The 22,178-nt window shown below is 57.6% G+C and overlaps 10 protein-coding genes across 10 annotated transcripts; 6 read left to right on the top strand and 4 right to left on the bottom strand.

The window, feature by feature from the left end:
• Nucleotides 1-1,117: 1,117 nt before the first annotated feature.
• Nucleotides 1,118-4,282, bottom strand: SCHCODRAFT_02511044 (uncharacterized protein; the record flags this gene model as incomplete). Its single annotated transcript, XM_003029406.1, has 6 exons — nt 1,118-1,351; nt 1,662-2,004; nt 2,110-2,370; nt 2,823-3,099; nt 3,228-3,360; nt 3,626-4,282. 6 exons carry the CDS (start codon nt 4,280-4,282, stop codon nt 1,118-1,120), a joined length of 1,905 nt encoding a protein of 634 aa, XP_003029452.1.
• Nucleotides 4,283-4,439: 157 nt separating this feature from the next.
• Nucleotides 4,440-5,537, top strand: SCHCODRAFT_02510704 (uncharacterized protein; the record flags this gene model as incomplete). The annotated part of the gene is made up of 2 exons (XM_050343242.1): nt 4,440-4,762; nt 4,811-5,537. The coding sequence occupies 2 exons, from the start codon at nt 4,440-4,442 to the stop codon at nt 5,535-5,537; spliced, it is 1,050 nt and encodes a 349-aa protein (XP_050198918.1).
• Nucleotides 5,538-5,944: 407 nt separating this feature from the next.
• SCHCODRAFT_02372730 (uncharacterized protein) lies at nt 5,945-6,576 on the top strand. Its single transcript, XM_003029810.3, has 3 exons — nt 5,945-6,071; nt 6,143-6,379; nt 6,433-6,576. Exons 1-2 carry the CDS (start codon nt 6,005-6,007, stop codon nt 6,352-6,354), a joined length of 279 nt encoding a protein of 92 aa, XP_003029856.1. The 5' UTR covers nt 5,945-6,004; the 3' UTR covers nt 6,355-6,379; nt 6,433-6,576.
• Nucleotides 6,577-7,044: 468 nt separating this feature from the next.
• On the top strand, nt 7,045-7,967 carry SCHCODRAFT_02691385 (uncharacterized protein; the record flags this gene model as incomplete). Its single annotated transcript, XM_003029809.2, has 1 exon — nt 7,045-7,967. The coding sequence occupies exon 1, from the start codon at nt 7,095-7,097 to the stop codon at nt 7,965-7,967; it is 873 nt and encodes a 290-aa protein (XP_003029855.1). The 5' UTR covers nt 7,045-7,094.
• A 397-nt stretch (nt 7,968-8,364) lies between these two features.
• SCHCODRAFT_02510693 (uncharacterized protein) lies at nt 8,365-11,981 on the bottom strand (the record flags this gene model as incomplete). Its single annotated transcript, XM_050343241.1, has 11 exons — nt 8,365-8,734; nt 8,788-9,851; nt 9,904-9,969; nt 10,020-10,621; nt 10,695-10,965; nt 11,013-11,270; nt 11,325-11,462; nt 11,515-11,583; nt 11,634-11,803; nt 11,852-11,866; nt 11,918-11,981. 11 exons carry the CDS (start codon nt 11,979-11,981, stop codon nt 8,365-8,367), a joined length of 3,087 nt encoding a protein of 1,028 aa, XP_050198917.1.
• Nucleotides 11,982-13,028: 1,047 nt separating this feature from the next.
• Nucleotides 13,029-14,805, top strand: SCHCODRAFT_02635165 (uncharacterized protein). The gene is made up of 7 exons (XM_003029808.2): nt 13,029-13,465; nt 13,556-13,641; nt 13,703-13,716; nt 13,777-13,882; nt 13,940-14,004; nt 14,064-14,143; nt 14,204-14,805. Exons 1-7 carry the CDS (start codon nt 13,355-13,357, stop codon nt 14,522-14,524), a joined length of 783 nt encoding a protein of 260 aa, XP_003029854.1. The 5' UTR covers nt 13,029-13,354; the 3' UTR covers nt 14,525-14,805.
• A 601-nt stretch (nt 14,806-15,406) lies between these two features.
• SCHCODRAFT_02509741 (Aldo/keto reductase) lies at nt 15,407-17,079 on the top strand (the record flags this gene model as incomplete). The annotated part of the gene is made up of 12 exons (XM_003029807.1): nt 15,407-15,434; nt 15,493-15,561; nt 15,658-15,749; nt 15,803-15,892; nt 15,948-16,046; nt 16,096-16,162; nt 16,214-16,251; nt 16,304-16,379; nt 16,431-16,445; nt 16,496-16,596; nt 16,662-16,941; nt 16,994-17,079. The coding sequence occupies 12 exons, from the start codon at nt 15,407-15,409 to the stop codon at nt 17,077-17,079; spliced, it is 1,041 nt and encodes a 346-aa protein (XP_003029853.1).
• A 231-nt stretch (nt 17,080-17,310) lies between these two features.
• On the top strand, nt 17,311-18,265 carry SCHCODRAFT_02635162 (uncharacterized protein). Its single transcript, XM_003029806.2, has 3 exons — nt 17,311-17,795; nt 17,855-18,167; nt 18,220-18,265. The coding sequence occupies exons 1-2, from the start codon at nt 17,637-17,639 to the stop codon at nt 18,005-18,007; spliced, it is 312 nt and encodes a 103-aa protein (XP_003029852.1). The 5' UTR covers nt 17,311-17,636; the 3' UTR covers nt 18,008-18,167; nt 18,220-18,265.
• Nucleotides 18,266-18,333: 68 nt separating this feature from the next.
• SCHCODRAFT_01203632 (uncharacterized protein) lies at nt 18,334-18,675 on the bottom strand (the record flags this gene model as incomplete). The annotated part of the gene is made up of 2 exons (XM_050341235.1): nt 18,334-18,429; nt 18,484-18,675. The coding sequence occupies 2 exons, from the start codon at nt 18,673-18,675 to the stop codon at nt 18,334-18,336; spliced, it is 288 nt and encodes a 95-aa protein (XP_050198916.1).
• Nucleotides 18,676-18,834: 159 nt separating this feature from the next.
• Nucleotides 18,835-22,156, bottom strand: SCHCODRAFT_02691379 (Metallo-hydrolase/oxidoreductase). The gene is made up of 11 exons (XM_050346836.1): nt 21,894-22,156; nt 21,801-21,846; nt 21,659-21,750; nt 21,033-21,611; nt 20,772-20,961; nt 20,385-20,531; nt 20,186-20,335; nt 19,858-20,112; nt 19,647-19,788; nt 19,351-19,589; nt 18,835-19,290 (listed from the first exon to the last, which is right to left on the bottom strand). The coding sequence occupies exons 1-11, from the start codon at nt 22,088-22,090 to the stop codon at nt 18,931-18,933; spliced, it is 2,397 nt and encodes a 798-aa protein (XP_050198915.1). The 5' UTR covers nt 22,091-22,156; the 3' UTR covers nt 18,835-18,930.
• Nucleotides 22,157-22,178: the final 22 nt, after the last annotated feature.

Raw genomic sequence — 22,178 nt, 5'->3', positions numbered from 1 at the left:
CCGTTATATAGCCCGTCGACAGTCACTTCTAGGTCTGGTCACTGGTGCGGGCGACGAGGACGCGAAGGTGGCGACGTTTATCCGGCGTTTCTCATGCTTTCTGCAAAGGTCGAAGTATGTTGCGACTACTCAGGATAGATGCAGCGTGAACGAATTAGCCTCAGTGTATTCTATGCCGCCGCGCGCGGTGAGCCGTTCATGGGTCAAGACGCGAGAAGAAGGCACGATGGGCGGCAAAGTATAATGGACGAGCAACGTGCTTTTCCGGGATAATGCCGTTGACTTGCCGAGTTGAGCATGCAGCGTATAGCCGACCTTGCGGACATGTTGAAGGCGTACGAGGCGGAGAGGTCATGGGCATCCGCGGCGGCCCGTGACATCCATGCAGGTCGACAGCAGTAGAAGAGCCTCCATTCATTGCAGGCACATGGAAGCTGCACAGAATATTCGCATGGCTATATCATCATGACCTAACATCATCGTTAGTAGAGATTCTCCTGACATGCGAAATAAGCCACTGACGATCCCTGACATGAAGCTAAGTGGCCGTCCTGGACTGTCTTCATCGTTCCAGCGGCGACACCCGGGGCCTTCGTCATTGGAGCCCGCGACATCGACAGCCTCCTCGAACAGACAGATCTGACACTACCAGCGAAGCGTAGACTCAGTAGACTGTCTGTCGCTCATGATCTTCGCGAGATATCGTCAATACGGCTGCTGTAGAGGACGGTCTGAGAGGTCTGACGCACCCACAGACGTGCATGTGACCGCGGTTATGCGTCTTTTGAGACGGACGCGGCGTTGCTAGAAGATCAGTATGGAAAGTCTTGTCTTCCACGTACCTGCGCTGCCACCTCATCCTTACGCTTGACCCGCGCAATTGCACGCGGCTGACCCGCGTCTGAATCACGCAGAGTTTATACGTTCTTCACAAGATCCTATTGACTGAGGACCGCTACCGATACGATGGAGCTCGGGAGGGATTTTTTCATGATGCTGGGTCGAGTAAAGATTGAGGACGATCGCCAGCAGCCGAAGAGATTGCTGTCGCTGCCAGATATGACTTTGAGGTGCGCTCTCGAAGCACCCACGATGCGCTGGCACGCCTTGGCGTCTACTAAGGCGCTGTTGGTTCAGTGATGTCGAAGCAAGTCTTGCCCTGGGCGCGTAACAACCTGTGCGCGACCGTATCTCCTGTCAGACGAAGTGGAGGGAGTATGGCCAGCGGGCGGAGATCGATGCATCCGTGAAAGGCTTCACGCAGGTCTACAAATTCGCTGGAAAACGAGGCAGATATTCCAGCCCGAGGGAGGTCGGGCTCGGCCGACTGGTCGCTGCCAGATGCCGCTGACTGCGTGTTCATTGTTCAGGACAAGGGGCTCGAGGAGATGCCGGCGGGAGAACAAGCTCGGGCCGGGTGGCCGAGCCGGTGCCGGTGTGACATCATAAGGGGCTACGTCCTAATTTGGGCATGTGGCGCGGCCGATGGGAAGAGGCGTGACCCATTGCATTTTGCCTTATACCGTCACCATGCCCGAGTTCCGCTTGTAACCACTCCCCTTGCCCTCCTCCTACGCTCAGCCTCCCATAATCCAAACGCGCTCTCGTCGTGTCCGCCGCTCCTCGCGCGCGGGGACGGTCCCTAGCCTTTGAACACATACCCGACACCCTCCTACACCCCTATACCCTCCATAATTTTGCAAGATGCCTTCTAGTCCCCGCCCGATCTTGAAAGACCCGGCGTCGACGCCCTGCGAGGCCGCGCGCGGTGTCCACTTCCCGCCCACGCCCTCGCTCTCGCGCACATACTCTGCCCACCCACCCTCCGAGTACGACCGCACCCCGATCGTCGTCGCCGCTAATACATGCGCCCTGCCTGAGCGCGGCGGTCGCACGATCACTGACGACGACGCGCCGCCCACGCCCACACCCGCCTCAAAGCGCCGCTCCGTGGGCGACGTGCACCCGCGCGCCCTCGGCTGCTCCTCGTCGTCCCTCCCCCAGCTCATTCCGGACATGACAACATCCGAGTCTGAGGAAAGCGACGGCTTGACCAGCCCGCCCGAATTTCAGAACGCGATTGCTGCGCGCGAGCTCCCCAGCCTTGACCTCGCCGCCGCGCTCGCCTTCCTCCCGCATCCCACCAAATCCGCGGCGGCCGAGGCGACGGCACCGCAGGTCATCCCCGCCCGCCCGATGCGCCCCAGGAGGAGTCGGATGGGCACATCTTCATCTCGCCCTGCCCTTCGCATCGATATCAACCGCTTGGGCGCGGAGGAGGAAGAGGACGAGGACGACGATGCGGAGACCGTGGTATCGTACTCGCCGACGCTCCGCTGCACAATGCCAAATCGCAGGAAACTCGCACGCCTGAAGGACAAGTTGGGTAATGCGAGCTTTGATTTGACACCGAGTGAGGAGTGCCTTGGCGGGTTCTGAGGCGTTATGTGGCTGAGTGCGGTGCGTCGTTCAGGTGTTGTTGGCGGAGAGTGGTGCTGATGCATCGGTGGTGGGGATAGGTGTGGACATCGCCAGCGCTATCACTACGGACTCGGGCACAGACGCTTCGCCTTAGACTGTATCTATCCCATAGAGCTGCTGTTGTCCTGCTTCTGCGTTGTCCATACGCATGTATGTACATCGCGAGTAGTATCCAAGAAGATGAATTGCAAAGTGTACCAAGAAATGCGGATGAGAAGTACAGTCGTCGGTCAGTAAATGCCAAGGCCTTCCTCAACCCTTTCTATCCCTCCACCATGTCCTACTCCCTCTCCCTCGGATCAATCCCACCCAAGAACGCCTTTCTCAACGCCCTCACCCACCCCTCATACGCCCCCTCCCCCCTCGCCTCAATCGCCTGCTCAACATGCACAAAAGCCCCCGTCGCTTTCTCCGGCGTCGCAACCGTGCCGCACAGCTCGCCCAGCGGCACGCCGTTGACGTACTTCCCGAACACTGTCTTGGAGGCGGTGAGGATGCAGGGCGAATCCGTGGGGAGGGAGATTTTCCACGCGGGGAAGGCGTCGGTGAGGGCGGCTTGGAGGCGGCGGGCGGGGAGGTCGGTCTTGAGGTACCAGGCGAGGGAGGCGGGGTCGTGGCCTATGGAGGGGTGGGTGAGGGAGGTGGGGTGAGGGAAGGTGGATGCGAGGGGTGTGGAAGGGCAAGGTGGAAAAGAGGAGAAGGCAGCAGTCAGTAAGGCGGTGATGATAGGATCAAGAAATTCCTACCGAGACCGCTGGAGATGAATGCCACGTCCTGTGGGCATGACGTCTCGGCCTTGCCGTGGAACTGGATGTACGCGCATGACGCGGTCGGGCAGCCGCCGCCGCCGTGCGCATCCTGCCAGTCCTTGATGGCCACCTGAGCGAGGTGGAAGGGTTCGCTCTGAAGAAGAGGTAAGCCGCGAGGGGATAGAAAGCGCGTAGTTGGGTAATGCAGCAGTGGGCAGAGTCATGGGAGCAGCGAGAGTCATCAAGCTAGTGGGATGGAAGTCTAAGGGATTCCACAGAATCAGCACCATTTGTGGCACGCGCCGATTGCCACCCTATTCGAGAGCTGCAAATCGGATGCCCATCCCTCCAAAGATGTCTTGCACGGCCCTGGGTATCCCAAGCATCTCACTCACCGTGCTGTGTGCAGGGTCCGTAGCGTAGTATATCGTCCCCGATGGCGATTCTGCTTCGCAGTCCGAGGGCGCCTCGAACGCGCGCCGGTGTCGACCAGAAATGAATAGACTCCGAGCACGCGCCTGGGTAAACAGGGAAGCTGCTTGAGTGTCCACAGGCCCATCGAACCACGGGTGCGGCGCAGAGAGGTGGACGTCGATGCGAGGGTGTTGAAGAGCCGAGTAACGCCCAGGCGTGATTTTCTTATCCGGAACGGCCATGAAGCCCCACCCATACGCATATGATCCATTCAAGATGTGCTTCTCCGCCAACACGCAATACGCCTCCCCATTCTCCTGGTCCACGAACGAGTGCACGCTGTAAATCGACTGCAGCGCGACCGGCAGCTCCGTCCCAAAGCAGTCCGCGGCGCCATTTGAGATGTCCAGCATGCGATGTATGGCGGCGCGGAAGGCTAATACCTCGTAGTCCTTGGGCTGCGCGGTCGCGTAGGACGCGGCGTCGTAGTGCGCCGCAGGGACGGTGTAGTTGGCGTAGCAGGCTGCGAGGGCGGGGAGTGAGGGCGCGCTGAGGCAATCTGAGGGGCTCGGGCTGGCGTCCCGGAGTGTCTCCCAGGAAATCAGGGAGTATAGGGTCGCCCAGAGGTACCTCAGCATGATGAGTGCGAAGGAAGAGTTGAAGTTCGATTTCCGGGTGCACCGGCCCGGGGATTTATGAGCGGCGTCACGATGCGTCACTGCCGGACAGTCACGTAAATCTCTTAGTGTTTACCATCATCCTACGGCGTCGGCTGCCCCCGTTAGTCGCTCGCATATGGAGAGCAGGTACTTCGATCCGAGAAAAAGGTCAGCATCTTCTGATGCTGGGCCCTCGTCGAGCTCCAAGAAGCAAAAGACGTCAACCCGCGACCTCGAAGCACTGCTAGACTGCTCCCAGCTCCTCACGGGACGTACTATTTCTTCGCGCTTTGACGAGATAGCAGACGCGCTGCTCTATGATTACGATCTTGTGGTCTGTGGCGATGCGGCAGATACGTGCTTCAGACTGCTAGAGTTCGAGTTCTACTTGCACAAGCCAGGATGTCACGAGGATCCGTTCGTGCATCGCACGGCTGAGCAAGGAGAGCTGGGTCGATGGTAAGCCAGCAAATCTTGATCCAGATACCGAATCTGAACGTAGTACAGGTACTTCCATCGAGCCCCTGGCAAGGGAATGACCAAATATCGTGGAGGAACACGCAAAGGGCTCGACTTGACCTTCGGCGATGCGGACGCGTACGGCGGAATACTACTACGCTCAGTACAGAGAGAGGGCTCCGCGGAAATCATATCCGGACCGTCTCTGCTCGTCGACAAGATCGTATCCCTCAGCGGCGCGTCGGATCTCATCGACCTCGTCGAGAACAAGTGGGCGAGAGATACGTCGGCATTCACCCCAGTTGGCCTCTTCCTGAGGCCACGCGACGATACGACATGTACGGGACATCGAGACCTATGCCGTACACCCCGCGTCGGACTCGACCTCTCGACGGCATCTCGTGCAGAATATGTGGCAAAGGCGTACCGCTACGTCGCCTCGTTCGATAGGCCTCTGAAGTCAAAGACGCAGACTTTCGCCGGCGCCGTATATCATTGCTGCTATTCCCTGACGCGACCGGAGGGCGACTCCCCTGTGCTCGCAGAGGTTTCAAGGAGCCTGCATAATTCCGCCCTGACCGAGCGATTAGTCAAGCTGACCGCGCTCAGCCCGGCTGTGGTGGCGCGGTACCTCAAAGACTACGTAGCTGGATACGACAAGGGCTCTGTGAAGCCGTTCGTTGGGAAGAAGAACGTCGCGACATCCCCATCGTCCTATCTGCCGATGATGGGAGCGCTGCATCGCAGTCTACTGGACTCCCACTCAAGCACCTAGGCGTAATCATCCTAACTGCAGGATACATAAACCCCGCTGCCGCCACGACGGATACCACTCATATCGACTGCGATAGGTCGGCGCTTGACAATGTAATGCAAACGTAGTCATGCCTTACAGAACGTTCTTTTTAGCGTGTACTCCCAGATGAAGCGACGAAGGCGGGCATATGACAGCCCAGCGTGTACGTGAATTCGCTCGTTATTTTTGCCTGCTCTTCTGCCGCGGTCATTGACTCATCTTCCGTCTTCCTGTGCGGAAATCAACCCAGACCATGAAGGTAAGTTTACGGCTTGCGCGTTAATGAACGCCATCTTACCCTAACAGAGCTCCTCCCGTACGCTACCTGTATTCTCTTGGGCACGCATTAAGTCACCTTTCGTGTGTATATAAAGGAGAGGCGTTTGGCATGGTTCTCCCAACACTCTACCGCATATCGACACAACCTCACTCACCTCAAAGCAAATATGCGTCTCAGCGCCATTGCCCTCGCAATTGCCACAATGTCCAGTGTGGCGAGGGCCCAGGTCGATCGTGAGTTGTCATCTATTTTCTCGGTGCTGTCCATGCTCGAGAATTCTTACGTGGCTTACCTTGACCTATAGCGGGCCCCGTCGACATCTGTGTCAACAGCGTCTGCGAGCCGATCTTTCCCGTTTATGAGTTTTGCGTCTGTGACTTCGAACGAGCAAAGATCGAGGAATGCGTGGAAAAATACTGGAGCCCCATCCCGGGTGGCATTGTAGAAATCGAGCGGGCTTACTTGGCCATCCAGATGTGGTGCTCTGACCACGGCATTGGGGAGGGCGCTGTCTAATGCCCGAGGCCCTGAATCGTCCTAAGTGCGCCGTGTCCTAACAGTGTTTTCGAGGCTTACTGACGTTCACCCTGGAAGGCTGACCACCCAATGATGGCCCGAGCTTTGACGATTTATGACATTGCGCCGTGGACTTTCCCTTCCATGGTACTCAGCAATCTCTTGACCTTGTATAACTTCGCTGTGTAAAAGTGGCTACATGAATGTTGATGTCAACTTGTCTGTTTTGTACCGAAACGTCACCTTCGTGGTCCTGAGACCACGACGATGGATGACTACATCATCTTGACCTTTTCTAGCGGTGTTTCCAGAGTTCGCGGAGTGCATATGCGGCGATGAAATAGACGATTTCATGAAATGCGCGTAGAAATTTTGGAGTAGCCTGCTGAGCACACGCGCGCTATGGTTGTCATCACGGACTGGTGCTTTATCCGCTACTCATGAAACACATAGCTCTGTCCAGGGCTTTGAGCGCTTTTTTTTATCAATATTGTTGAGGCTTACTGCCGCTACATGGAAATTCCCTGCACTAGTATCGACTGTCCTCTTCACTACCTACATGCCAACATAGTCCCTGGAAGCACCTCTCACAATGACTTCAGATAGATCTTTGGAATACCGTACTTACTTCGCGGTGGAAGTCTGGACTGGACAAATAGAAGCAAACAGTGCGCAAAGGTTGCCTCTAACGTCCACCTCAAGTCGAGAGAGGTCGTGAAGAGCGACTGATTTCTTCATACATGTCCTCGTCGATTGTTTCGCCACCCTCGCTACTTTCATGTCCATTCATTGGCGCTCCATCATCTGCGTTGACGAGGACAGTCTGTGGTTACTTGCACGAACTACTGCTTAAACCTCTTTCGGGGCTTTACTCTCGACTTCTGAACCTACCCCGAGAACGTACCATCTATCCTCTGCCCTTCGGTGTCATCCTCAAATCGCACGAACACTTGCGCGAAGAGGAAGGTCTCGCTATGAATGTCGCTCGCGCTATGGGCGTCCCCGCCCCACGGTGCATCTCATATGGCGAGTACGGGACCAGCCGCTCCATCCTCATGACGAAACTCCCCGGACGCGTTCTCGACCAGGTCGACGACGGCCACATTGACTGGACGCTCATCAAGACCGACCTGCAGCGTATACTCAGCCGCATGCGCGCCTACGGCAGCCCCTTCGGCCGGCGCGTGTGCGGCGTGGCAGGCGGTCCCATCCGCGGGCCTATGATCCCCAACGGCGAGATGCCCGCCTTCGACGACGAGCGCGCGTTCCAGAAGGCGCTGCGCCGCTGCTTCCGCGTTGGGAACGAGCATGACGCGGGCACGGCGGTCATGGCGCACCGCTTCTTCGCGCTGCCCGAGCATGCGATCGTGTTCTCGCACGGAGATCTGAAGCGGCACAATGTCATGGTGGGCGAGGATGGGCATGTGTCGGGCATCCTTGACTGGGAGGCGGCGGGGTGGCTGCCGGAATATTGGGAAGTCAGCGTGACGGCGGTCATGCCTGAAGATAAGTGGGGACGGCTCATGGAGGAGGTTTCAGGAAACGTGTACGAGAACGAGGTGGAGGGGCATCGCGCAGTATTCCTGCTCGTCGAGGATACTCTTCGGGAGTAGGCAAAGCGCACGTTTTTTGTACGGATTCCCGAGACTCAAAGCAAAAGGCGAAGATCAAGTTACACACGTCAGTCTACTCCTATGATTTACAACAAGGGCAGAGAAGCAAAGAACCAGCAGCTACTACAGACAGACGTTCATCAACCAGCGACTCCGAGTCCGACGGCACCAAAGAGGAAGGAAAGGATTTTCAGAAAAAGGGAAAGGAACTTCGGAAGTAGATGGAAAGAAACTTCAGAAGTCAATAAAGGTAGCACAAAGCGGCGTGCAAGCCATTAGCAGTCATGCGGCGGGGGTCGTAAGTAGGTAAGTAAGCGTCTCAGTTCGTTCTAAATCGTTCGTTCGTTACTTCGTCTCCTCTGGCGGCAGTGCTCCACCCAGCGACCGATCGCGCCCTTTAGCTCATATCCTGCCACGCCGGCCTCGGCGACGCAATCGACAGCTTGCCCACCTGCTTCCTCTGCCTCAAATTCTTCACCTCCGTATTGATCAGATCGCGCAGGCGCTCCAGATCCAAGCTGCGCTCCGCGCGCGAGCCCATGAGCACGTTGCGCCAGATGCCCGCCGCCGCGACCGAGTTGTCGATGGGGAGCTGCATCGGCCGGTGCAGGCGGACCATCTTCTGCATGAGGTGATCCGGGGAGGGGTAGATCGCGTTCGGCCAGGCGATGCGGATGGCGAACCACCACCCGAGGGGCCGGCCATCGGGGAGGGTGCGCTCCGGGTAGGTGTCGTAGGTGGTGAGCGCGCCGTCGGGGAGGGAGAATCTACGGACTGGTTAGAGGGGGACTGGAGAGTTGTGGATGATGATAAGACATACCTGTGAACCACCCAGTGGTTCGGATCCGAGCGGTGCTTCGCGAGCACGACCAGCAACCGCGGCATGCCCTCCAGCCCAAACGGATGCCAAAGATCCCTCAGCATCCCACACGCATCCCCATGCCGGCCATTGAACACCGCGTTGCTGATCGCGTCCGCCATATTCGGCGGCACGAACAAGCGATCGACGACGCCCGGCGGGGAGTCCATCAGCCGCGCGCGCACGTAGCGCTTGTACGTCTGCGTCGCCCAGATGCTGAGCGCGACCTCGTCGACCTGGTGCCCGCGCGTAGTGCTGTTGAGCGCGGCGTCGAGCTCGCTGGACGGCCAGATGATCGCCCAGTTGAGCAGGCGCTGGTGGATGCGCTGCCAGGGGGGCAGCTGCTGGGCTTCGGCGCTGACGTCTGCGGGGTTCCATGCCTGCGGGGATTGCGGACCTGGGGAGGCGAGCTGGTTTTGCGGTACTGGTGGCAGGGGCGGCGAGGCTGCCCGCTGGTCAGAGTACGCGTCCGCGTTCGAGTCGGGGATGGTAGGAAGACCAGACGGCGCAGGCGCATTGTGGTCATCATCATCCGGCTCGCCGGCAGGCTTCACATCCCAGCTTGCATGCGACAACGGCGAATGCACCTCCGACGACGGTTTCTGCCTCAGCTTATACAGCTCCTCCTCGAGGAACATCTGCCCCGGCGAGTCGTCCCGCTGGCCCTCTGAGCCATACTCATGGTTCGCCGAGCCCGGATACGGCTGGCGCGGCGTCGGGGTGTGGTTAAACTCGCGGTCCGCCTCGTCAAAGTTGTCCACGGGCTCCTCGTCGACGACGAGCTCGCTCTCGGGCGGCTGGTACATGGAGTCGGCGAGCGTGCCGGGCTGCGTGTGGATGTTCACCGTCTGTGTCATGGGCGTGCGCGTCTCGTCGCCCTCATAGGCATGGTCGTAGCGCGAGTCCGCTTGGTAGGACCCAGGGGAAGCGGGGCGGAGGTTCTCGATCTTGGGTCCGAGGCTCTCGATGCGCTGCTGCATGAGCACGAGCTCGCGCTTGATGTCGGCGGCCCATTTGGGCGGTTCCTACTTGCGTGATCAATTGCCGGCGCCTACCGTTCGATCACATATCACGCACCTCATTGTTGAAGTCGCCGTTCTCGTCGCCATCATGGGCATGGGCACGCTTATACTCCTTGATCGACTGTCAAAGTTGTCAGTGGCCAGTAAGGTCTTCCGCAGCAGGACACGCACCTCATTGTCGATCTTCATCCCCAGCTTCTTGACCCTCTGCCTGATCGCCTTTCTCAACGCCCGTTTCACCACCTCATGCACATTCGGATCGCTCTCCTGGTGCAACAGCACGCAAAGATCGTTATCGTGGAAATGCGAGTTCACCACATCCGGCTCTAGCACCGACGCCGCATAGTACGACGTCCGCGGCGTCTCCCCATGGTGGTTATTCGCAAGCACGTCCTCCACCATCCGTGCCTCGTCCGCGTTCAGGTCGTCCGCCTCGCGCGTGGGGCTGAGCGGGCTCTTGGCCTTACTCGGCGCCTTGCTCGGGGATTGCGAATGCTGCGTGACGACCGTCGGCTGCTTACTTCGCGCGTGCGAGACCACGGACGGCTGCTTCGTGTGGCGGGATGCGGCAGAGGGGGCCGCGCTTGGCGCCTTCGAGCGCTTCTCCTCGATCGTCGACAGCGCCTTCTCGCTCTCCTCCGGTATCACGAGCCCGCGGCCACGCGTCGCCGCGTGCAGCAGGTCCTCGTTCGTCGGCGCGTGCCGGTAGGGCGAAAAGGGCCGGTTCTGGTGGTTCCCCCCAGACATAACCGACGCAGGCGGCGGGGCGCGACCTAACATGAGAGAAAGAGGGAAACGTGTGAGCGGCCTCGTGTTCGCGTTGCGCGACCGAAGAGTGTGACGCACTGTTGCCGTTAACGGACTTGTCTTTGCGGGGCTTGAATTGGGAGAGGGAATCCGAGGGGGAGACGGAGGGCGCCTTGGAGTAAGCTTGCGATTTGGGGGACATGGGTGCGTCCCAGTCGTCGCCGCCATTCCTTGTTGAAGGGAGTGGTGGGTATTGGGAGCCGGTCGGGCTCTTCGCAGCAGTCACACGCGACCTCGCTTGAGACTTGGGAGACCATGGTTCCTCCGGGGGTGGCTGCGCTGTCCCTGTGCGTGATGCAGGTCGTGGCGACTGATGCAATATTAGAAAAGGAACAATAGGAAGGAGAAGATGCGCACAGTTGGGGGGCTTCGAGCCCTTTCGGAAGGCGCGTGCTGGGAAGCCGTCGGTGCATGTGACCGCGTCCGAGACTTGGTAGACTGTGATGGACTTTCGACCGCGATGTTGATCGTATCCTGCGGAGACGCCACTCTGGATGGGCCAACGGTCGATGCGGGAAGCGCAACGCCCGCTGCCCCATTGGAGGGAGAAGTCGGCAGCCCGTTCGCCGCACCATTACGGGGGGTGGCAGTATTGGACTGGGCACCCCAGTTGGGCTGGGAGTAGGCGTTGGTGACTATGCAATGTGGCGGGGAAGTAGATGAACGAACCTGCCATGTGGGAGCGTAGGGGTTCGTGAAGGAGATGTCTTCAGCCGGCATGGGACCCTTGTTGCCGAAGGAGGGTGCAGTCTCTTGCGATTCGTACTTTGCGCGTGGCCCAGGGGGATCCTGGGGGCCTGGCTCGTGCTAAGGGGAGAACGAATTAGCACAAGTGTGTGAGGAAGTATGGACTACGCACCGCCGGAGTCTCCGTCTGCCCGGCGTCCGACCGCTCCTGGGCGTTGGAGTCAATCTCGTCTCCATTCTCCTGCGCTGAGGTCAGCCCAAGATTAGGGTGTGCGTGAAGTCATTGCGCACGGGGACGTTACGCAGCTCGCTGCGGTGACTCTTGGCGGGTGAAAATGGGCCAGCATTGGAGGGGGCACGCTGCGAGGGAGTACGGCTGCGTGGACCGTCGTGTCCAAAGAGGGATGCGGGAGGGGTGGTGTCGACGCCTTCGCGGCTCATCGTTTCGACCCAGTTCAAGACTGACGATAGGTTAGTGTCGTGTTGCACACGTCGGACGTGGTGTTCACCTTTCTCGTTGGGGCCTACAAGCAGTGTCAGTATGGGAGTATAGTGCAAGAGTGTGGTGGACGCACCTGGAGTGCTAGACCGCATGAGGAACGGCTTCCAGGCTTCGCCGGACTCGTCCACAGCAGACATATTGCGGGAGTTCAGAGGACAGGGGGATTTCTGGTCGGTTCGTAGCGTTCGCTGGGTTTATAAATGGGGGAGTAGGTGGTGGTATGAGCAATGGAGGATATGTGGCGCAAATTACACGGTGGGAATATAAGGATGTCGCGGGGAAGGAGAGAAAGAAGGGCGAACTCGACGTGATGGCACGAGGCTCTTCCCAAAGCGGACACCCCCGATATCAACATCGCACAAACACAAATCAACACGTGGCCTGCCTCGACCCTCCATTGTCTCCTGCTCCTCGTGAGCTTCCTGACTGTTCCTGCCAGCCCAGGCGTCCGTCTCCGACGCCATGTCCTTCCGGCTCGCCTATTGTTCCTCTTTCAGCTAGACTGGTGGCGACTTCGCATCCCTGACTACGATCTACTCACGATCGGAATGAGGCGGCGCTGGTTGGCTCGATATCTCGCTCGTCTCACCTCCGAGATCGTCCAGGGTCCTGGTAGATCCCAGGCATACTGCCTACCTCGACAATACCCTCCCCTCCGCCGCTTTGCCGATCGCGTCTTGATGCTTCCGCTTTCGTTCCGGGTCTTGCTTTGGTCCCGGGGCCCTCGCTCGCGGTCATGCGCTATGCTGGTGCCACTACCAGACAATTGAGCGCGCGACTTGACACAGACTACGTTCAGCATCTTGCCTTGACCTTCACTGCTGCACTCGATCATCTTTGCCCGGACCTACATGCTGGGAAAAGTCCTTGTTTATTTCACGGCAATTCTATAGCGAGAACGTCGGCGCCGCAACTTGACATCGCAGTAACGAGCTAGTAAGTGAGTGGGACGGCGCTTGAACGCTACCGGGCTGTTCGTTGGCGTACTCGTGCAAAAGGTCTGTATTAACAGCTTTTCCTCGAGGCCCACACATGCTATTCAATAGCTACTTACTTGGAGATGAAATATTGCGATCCATGTCTTTATATGAGCCATTCTACAAACATACCTGGATGATCTCACCCATCGTTGTGTTCGACCTCGTCCCTCTCTCCTCCCCACTGTTCACGCCACTGAGACTTGTAGGTCCCCGCTTGCCCATTGCGTCACAAACGTGTCACATCCTTTCTTCCGCGCAAACTTCAACATTTCACACGTGCTATGTTTATCGTGAGCACCCTCGAAATTGAATGTTCGATTGAACGGACACGGCATCTTGACGGCGGACCTGGACCTGCTGCGCGGTCCTTCTTGTTCTTGACCTTGCAGACTGCAGCGTGCTGGCTGCACCTCTTCCATCCCTGCACCTTGCCCATCCTTCGACATTGCTGTCTTTACGTCCTACTTGCTTGAGACTGTCCGCCTCCAACCGTCCCCTACTTACGGCCCCACCCACCCACAACTTCAACAATGCTCACCCACACGGCTGCATTCTCCCTCGCGGTCCTGCTCCTGCGTTCCACCTTGGTCACAGCAGAGTCGCACACCATTAAGTTCGACAATCAGTGCGGGTATGGGACGGTAAGCAGTCTCTATCCCCCTCCCAACTAGCTTCCGACCACGCTACCTTCGACCATCTGTGCATTCTCTGACTCCCCCTCCCCCCCTCAGCCCACCCTAATCCAAGGCGGCAACACCCTCAGCCTCAACGACGCCAACGAGTACACGTCGAACGGTCAATTCGCTGCCGCGATCGCGTGAGTTTTCGTCGACTTCTGTTTATACCGTACGCGACTGTGCTGACCTGGAGTGCCGCAGATATCTACAGACCGGTACACCACCTCTGAGCTGGCTGAGCTAGCGGATTGAACTGAACTAAACTATCTTTGTAGGCGACTGCAAGTACAACGGCGAGGGCTGCATGACGACTGAAATCACCCTTGTCAACCCCAGCAGCGCGGGCTCGGGCTCGAGCGTGGACCTGTCCTTAATTCCTCCGTAACTACCCCCCCCCCCTTTCCTCTCCGTTCAGTACTTGATATCTTCCCTGGACAGGCTCGCTTTCAATGTCCCGACCACCTTCTCGTACTACGGCGGCTGCGACGGGGATGGGAAGACGTGTATGTATTCGATATCATCGTCGAGGATAATACTCTTCGGACTGACGATCTGTATACAGGCGACTCGGACAGCTGCGGTGTCAACGCGTTCTTCATCTCCACCGACTACCAGGCGCAGGTGCAGTGCCAGGAGGATGATGTGAGTCGCTTTAGTATTCATCTTTTCGCGAAATTCTGTAACTAAAATTTCTTTCTCAAGGTCAACCTCCTGATTACCTTCTGCGGCAACGGCAATGGAGCCTCGCAGTCGTCCGAGGCAGCGTCATCGCCGACATCGTTCTCCACCGCGGCCTCCTCGTCTGACGCCGCTTCCTCCACCGCCGCTTCCTCGGCCCCCGCTTCCTCGGTCCCTTCGTCTGGCGCGTCCACACCCAGCTCCACGTCGCCCTCCGCCACCTCCAAAGCCATCCTCTCCGCCGAGACAGGCAACGCCCGCTGCGCCAACCGAGTGCGCCGTCGCGCTGAGAGACGCAACGCGAAGCGCGTGGCGAAGCATAGGCGGTCGGGGCACAGGCAGTGAAGGCGTGTAAGCCGTCATCCGTCAGGCTTCAGCCTTCAGGTGCCTAGGCGCATAGGACGGAGTCCATCAGGAGTCCAAGTCGTTTTCCATCCGTATTGCGCGCCGGGAACGCGTCGTTCATGAAGAGCCAGCTCTTCCGTAGTCGTACTCTATATCATATCGTATAGCATCCTTTGTAGCTGTAGGGTCACCTTTGCTCGCTGCGCGAGTGTACTATCACATTTTAGTGTTCACTAGAGCAGGCCAGGACCTTGCAGTCAAGGCGCCTAAAGAGGCAGTGACACACATTTCCTGTGACGGTGTCACGGTTCGTCACTTCACCGAAACGTTCATCTGAGCCTTTAGGCAGGCGGCTCGCAAGACCGGGGCTTTACAGGCCGGTTTCTCGAGAGTTGATGAAGAAGTGGAGAGACCTATCTATGGACTCAGCGCCCAACTGAAGCGTTCTTACCAGCGCGTCAAGCGCAGCACAAAACTGAACGAGCCTTGCAGTGATTAGTGTTTATCTCCACGGCCGAGAGACGCGCGTCAACAAGAAAACCTGCGCGGTGGGCGGTAACGCCTAATCGAGCAATCCCGTTGTGGGCGCTTAGAGTAAAGACCCGACTGAACCGGGCAATATTCGTGCTTCTGCAGAGGCGTCCTCTCACTTCGCGCTATGGTTTGTTAGAGCGGCCTCTGCCGACCAGCGTACGACGCTGCGGCTTACGCATTTTGCGTCGACTCTGGAGATACGCACATACGGCTGGTAGCCGTATAATTCTCTAGTACCCAGAGCAAAGCGTCACCAGAACAACATTGAGTATCATGGTATAAAAGCACGGAGACAGAGACGACTTTCGACAGTCTTATCCTCCTTCTCTCGTGTTCAAGTTCCCAATCATGTCCTACCCAGAGAAGGTTCCCTATGGTATGCACTCGCTTGCTGGTTCATACGTCCACCCTCGTCCTGACCCCTCACCCCATAGTCCGCCTCGGAAACTCCGGGCTGAAGGTCTCCAAGATTATCCTGGGATGCATGTCGTATGGCTCTCCTGGTACGCCCTGCTCTTGTACTCGGTCCGAATACAACGCTGACCATCATTGACACTATCCTCCTTTTCTACCACGGTAATGCCTGCGCCGCCGTACAGAGTGGCAGGGTTGGGTCCTCGGTGAAGAGGAGGGCATCAAGCACATCAAGGCGGCGTATGACGCCGGAATCAATACCTTCGACACTGCCAACGTACGCCCTCATACGTTCTGCGCTTCTTGTGAATACTGACGCGTCTGCCGCAGGTCTACAGCAACGGCCTCTCCGAAACCATTCTCGGAAAGGCCATCAAGCAGCACAATCTTCCCCGGGATGAGATTGTGGTGATGACCAAGGTACGCTCTACAGCAATGGTCGTGAGGGATGCAACTCTTGACGCACGGGTCCCAGGTGCTCTACGAAGTCAAGCGCGAGGTCAGCGGGCCCTTCACCGTTGATGTCGACCCAGACGTGCAGGGTTATGTCAATCAACACGGATTGAGCCGCAAGGTGCGTTATTCTGCGTTGCCATCGTCACAAAATACTAACAAATGCGCAGCATATCTTCGACTCCGTCAAGCACAGCTTGGAGCGCCTCCAACTCGACTACATTGACGTTCTGCAGTGTACGCGGATCTCGCTTCATGCTATCAAACAACTCTGACCCACTCGCTCAGGCCATCGCTTTGACAATGACACGCCCATTGAGGAGACGGTGAGGAAACTCGTGAGATAGCTGTATCGTCGTCTTTAACCATTGTATATAGATGGAGGCTCTGCACGACGTCGTCAAGGCCGGATGGGTCCGCTACATCGGGATGTCGTCCTGCTACGCATACCAATGTACATTTCTCCCACCTTTTCCTGAAAACGAAGCTGACCAATATCTCTCAGTCCATGCCATGCAATGTGCGTTCAAACGGTTTGCAACATGTATTATTGCTAATCCCTCATCACAGCCTACGCTATTCAGAACAAGCTCACGCCGTTCATCTCGATGCAGAACCACTACAGCCTCCTCTACCGCGAGGAGGAGCGCGAGATGTTCCCCAGCCTTGCTGTGCGTCTCTTCCCCTGCCCCTCTCTTTGCTTCTAGGTAACCAGATTTCTAACCCACTTGACCAGCAATACGGCGTCGGCTCGATCCCCTGGTCCCCCCTCGCCCGCGGCCGCCTCACCCGCCCGCTCGCCGAGCAGACGAAGCGCGGCGAAGCTGACGGCTTCATCAACATGTACAGCAAGGCGAAGGAGAGCATGGAGTCCATCGTCGGCCGCGTCGAGGAGCTCGCGCAGAAGAAAGGCTGCAGCATGGCGCAGCTGTCGCTTGCCTGGATCATGGCCCGCCCAGGCGTGACGGCGCCCATCGTGGGCACGACGTCGCTGAAGAATCTGGAAGATTTGCTTGGTGAGTGGGAAAGTAGTACTGGGGTAGGGCATGGGCTGATGGCGACATATAGGCGCGGTTGATATAAAGCTGTCGGAGGAGGAGATGAAGTATCTCGAGGAGCCTTACACGCCGCAGGAAATCATCGGGCATTGGTAAATGTTCGGTCTACATAGAAGTGTAGCACAAATATCTTCCCAATCATATGTTCCTCGCCTCTCAATGCGAAGCTCTGGCGCCGCCACCTGCATACCTCGCAACTTCCTAGCAAAGCGACGCGCTTCTTCAGAGCCCATTGGTGGGTGTCTATTGTTGTGATTGCATATGAGATCTATGACTTTGTGATAGCACCTTTTGGATCCGTGATTCACATCTTCCCAGTCTCACATCGCCGGCGCCCCACTCACTGCGCACACTAAATTCCTCGCGTCCGCGCCTCCTCAGCTGACGGTGACGTAGGCGACTTCAAGCGTTCCTTGCGCTCCTGAAGTCATTCTGCTCGTTCCCTTGGAGCCCTCCGCCATGTCTAATGCACGAGGGGGCTATTCTTGCAGCTAATGAACGTGTATAAGTAGCGCGCAGCGCTGCTTGACGTCTACTCTTTCGCAGCACCTACACACCGCGGACATATAAGACGTGTCGAGCGTCCAGCATCCCTCGAATACCCACGAACATCGACCTTCAAACGACCACACGCCTAACGTCACACACCCATCATGAGCATCTTCGGCTCGACAGACAAGCGCACCGGCCATGCCGCTGCTGAGCGTGGCCCGCCCGGTGGTGAATTCCCGCCCGACGGCGACGAGGTGTTGAGCGAGTGGCAGGAGGGGCCGCATACGGTCATCGAGCGAAGGGGAGGACCCGGTGAAGATGTATGTTGACCTATGAATCTATGCATCGGACTGCTCGACTGACGCTACCCATCTTCCAGGTCGACGTCGAAGTCCTGCGGCACACGCACGACGAGGAGTCGGTGCCGGGGAAGGTCAAGCATGCAGAGGAGAAGGTCGAGCAAGCGATTCACCGGCACAGTCCGACGCATCATAAGGACAAGAGCGGGGAGAAGAGCAGTGGGAAGGCGTAGACGTTGCAAATTGTTGGGAAGCGGTAGACGAAGGGATGATACCCGGGACATTGTACTTCTATGGAGGATATCGATGACGGCGGCCAGCAAATTCGGCTTGAATCCAAGGTCTGTGGCTTGAACGAGTGATATGAAGTTACATTAGCCCAGGCTGCAAAGCCCTACTTGATCGAGGTCAGGGACGGTAAGGGGTAATTGTACTAGAATGCGCACCATGACATCCAAAAGGCTGGCTGCTTAGCAACGGAAGTCGCGCCGGTCGCACAAGGGAATGAGGGAGCATTACGCTGCGACCTCAGATGGAAGCGACAGAGCGAGGAGGACCGTCATAACGAAAGCGTGGTCAAATTGCGCATTGCTTCTGCCTCTGTCACTTGTTTGACAGGCCTTGCTGGCGCTGCGGGCAGGTTGTTCGACGGCGTCTACACCATCGAGTTAACCACCTCAAGATGATCGACAGACAATCCGCTACTTACCGTGCTCGCTAGCATTCCCTCCCTCCCCTCAGCCATCAACTTGTCCAACTGAGACCTGAGCTCTTCGTTCTTGTGCTTCGACCTCTGATCGCGGTGGGTGTGCTGCTTGGCGTGTTTGGCGGCGCTCTTCGATGCAGCCTTCACCCTAGGGTTGGACAGGCTGGACTTGGTCTTCTTCTTGTCTGCTGACATGTCGTGATCGTCGGAGACGGGAGGGGATGGGTGATGGATGTGTCGTGAAGGATGAGGGCAAGAACAAAGCAGGAACTCGTCAAATTTCAACGTCGAGATGATGCGGGGATGCACCACGTTCTACGGCCTGTCCGCTTTAGGAAGGCTTTGTTCTGATTGCCCGAATTGGAATTGCCCGCCATCAGGTCATGTTACGCCTCGTAGATGCTGCTATACGATACACATATACTCTATATCTCAAGAAATGCCTCCCTATCAATCATGCACCTCCAGCATCCCATCCCCACCATCCGACCCCGCATCGCTTCCCTCCTTCTCCTTCGCCGCCGCCTCCGCCGCCTCTTCCTCCTTCCTCTTCGCCATAGCCGCCTTCGCCGCCGCGATCTCCTCCTCCTCCGACGGCGGCGCCATGATCGCGCTATTCGGCACGATCACGCCGTCATTGCCGCGCTTTTCGCCCTTCTCTTTTTCGGTGAGGGTAGGGTCGGATTCGGAGTCCACGGTGAGCGGCTCGGCGGAGGTGAAGGACTCGGCGAGGGAGGTGACAGTGGTGACGGCCATGTCGAGCACGCTCTCGACGCGCTTTTTGAGCGTGTCGTTCGTGCTGAAGATGGTCTGGGGGTGCGATAGGTTAGCCATGCGCAGGACTTCGTACCAGTAGTAGTCGATACTCACCAACGATAATAAATTGATCTGCGCCACCGCCTCATCCAACCGCACGATAAAATGCGGCTCATTCGCCTCCTGCCCGAGCTCCGTCACCTCCTCCGACCCATCCGTGTCGTGCCACTCGACGTCGCCGAAGTGCACCTCGAGGAAGCTCGCGAGTTTCTGCACGCGCGACATGCGCTCGCCTTCGCCCCATTCCTCGGGGTCTGCGTGTGGGTGCTTGTGCGCGCAGGGTTTGTGGGTTACTATAAGATTGTTGAGTACCTGAGCGGCAGGTGCCAAAGGAAACTGTCGTGACGCACGCTTAGCACTCGCGGGGCTCTTGTCGATGGACGTCAACAGCGCGAACGTCGAGTCCGCAATCATATCATGGCTCGCGCCCGACTCCCACTCCAACAACCACATCCCATTGCCCACGTCCTTGACGTCCAGCACGCCCATGACCTACATCTCCTGTATCAGCACACCGCCCTCTGCCCCCCTCCCCCAAAAACAAAACACCGCCTCACTCACCCTTATCGTCCTCACCCCATCCTTATCCAGCCCCTCCTCCAATTTCCCGTACATCCCCTCCAAGTGCCACCTCACCAGCTCGTACTGCACGTCCAATGCAACGCGCTGCCGCTGCGTCACCACGCACGTCGACAGGCCCGCGAAGTCCTTCAGGTCGCGCGGGTCGAGGAGGGTGTAGGAGTAGTCCTTGGCGACTAGTAAACCGGAGAGGACGTCGCTGGATTGCGGGGGCTTGTCGGCGAGGGTGCCGATGGCCTGGGTGGGTGGGTTAGTGTCGGGATAGGGGTGAAAGGTAGAGTTGGGATGGGTAAGGGAAAGGGAGACGAACCTTCGCTACCCGCTCCCCGCGGAAAGATAGCTCTAGGGTTTCCAAGTTCCGTGGCGTATGGATCTTCACATCCTCGTCCCTTTCCTTATACCTCGACGACATCGCCGCCCGCAACCGGCCCATCGCCGTCTGCTCGCCGTGTACCAAGACCTGTCAATGCTCAACACCCTAACTTACGCTACCTGTGACTGACACTCACCACATGCTGCGCCCTCACCGTCTCGATGAACTCCGCGTTCTGCGTGTAGTCCACATGCGCGCTGAACGAGATGTAGTCCACCGAGATCTTGCGCTGGATCATGTGCCCCTTCACCGACTGGAACTCCTCGGGCTCCGTCATGATGTCCTATGCGAGGTGTTAGTCAAGGCATTCTCAGGAAGGGGGGACAAGGGGAGGGAGCAGCAGCTCGGGGGGGGGCAGCGACGTATATCCATCTCATCACACATCGCAGGAATGGGGAAAAACAACATGTATTTTGTGGTGATATGTACAGGAGTCGAGTTGAAAGGTACATGTATGTCGCTGCCGCTGCCGCCACCGCCCACCAATGACTACCACATCGCAGCTGCGCCACACCTCACTCACCCTAGCTAGCGTCCCCTCCACCGAATACCCTGTGACAATCAGGCCATTCCGCGAGTCCGGCGCCCACAGCTCGAAGAGCTCGCGAGAGGAGCCGGTCTGCATGAACCCGGGCGTCGCAAGTACGACGCAGGGTGGGCCCTCAGCGATCTTCTTTTCCCAGCCGCGCGGTTGGGGGACGTTGGAGATGTATCTGGGGGTAGTGGTTAGTGCTCGTTGTTGAGAGGGATGGAGTAAGAGAGAACGACGAAGGGCAAAACGCACTTGAAGACGAAGGGGTTATCGCGCTTCGCAAATCGTGAGCGGATGTTGGAGTTCATGGTGTGGATGTATGTTTGGTAGACGGCCATAGATTTCCTCGCCAGGCCAGATGCGTAGTAAATGGGCACATTGTGCAGGTCCGGGTGCTTCTTCCAATATTCGTCCAAGATGAGCAGTAATTCTTGCGCACGTCCCAAAGCGAATTGAGGAAGCAGTACATGCCCTCCTCGCCGGATGATTGAATGAACAAGATTAGTAAAACGCAGCTCCTTTTCGTCTCGTGGTTCGTGGCTTTGCACGCCGTAGGTGCTTTCGACGATGAGGACGTCGGGCCGTATTGGCGGAAGCTCCGCCTTGACAAGATGACGGTCTTCTTCGCGGGAGTAGTCACCGGTGTAGAGTATCCGGAGGCCGGCCATGTCGATGAGGAACATGCAGGCGCCCAGGACGTGGCCAGCGTGGTAGGGGGTGAAGGAGACTCCAGGACATGGAGTGATGAGTTGATGAGCGGATACGGGGATGATGGAGGCGAGGGACATTGAGATGTCCAAGGGTGAGAAGAGGGCGTCAGAAGAAGAAGATCTAGAAGGAAATGAGTACGTGAAGGTCAAGTCCGACTGGGGGCGTACCCTGTCCGGACAAAGTCCTGCATCATGAATTTGTGTAGCGCCTTCGTGGGATGCGTCATGTATATCTTCCCCTTGCCGTCGCGGAAATTGGTCTAGCGCAAGTTTAGGTAGTGTCCTTTAATGCAGTGAATGGTGTCTCCACCTTTTCGGTTATGTACGTCAAGGACGCTGCATGGTCAAGATGAAAACTGGCCATGTCAGCATGTCTCGTCATGAGATACCTAAAAGTGCTCACTGGGTAATGAGTATAGCATCCACTGTACTCCAGTCCAAGTCGTCAATGAAGGGTAACGAGGCCATGCCAGTATGTGCAGGGTGAATGCCAGTGTCGCAGACTATTGTTCGTCCGCGATACTGGAGAACACAACAAGAGCGCCCGACCTCCTGGCCAGCGCCGAGCATCGTAATTTTGAGGTTCGCGCTGTCAGCCATGTTGACCGAGTGTTGGGGGAAGGCAAGGAAAGGGAGGGGATGTGATGAGGGGAGGAAGGGAGGATGAATTTCTCACGCCCCACGCGTC

The sequence above is a fragment of the Schizophyllum commune genome (assembly GCF_000143185.2).
Source record: "Schizophyllum commune H4-8 unplaced genomic scaffold SCHCOscaffold_9, whole genome shotgun sequence".
NCBI lineage: Eukaryota > Fungi > Basidiomycota > Agaricomycetes > Agaricales > Schizophyllaceae > Schizophyllum > Schizophyllum commune.
Note: the sequence above shows the minus strand (reverse complement) of the source record. Positions and strands in the feature narration are given on the sequence as shown.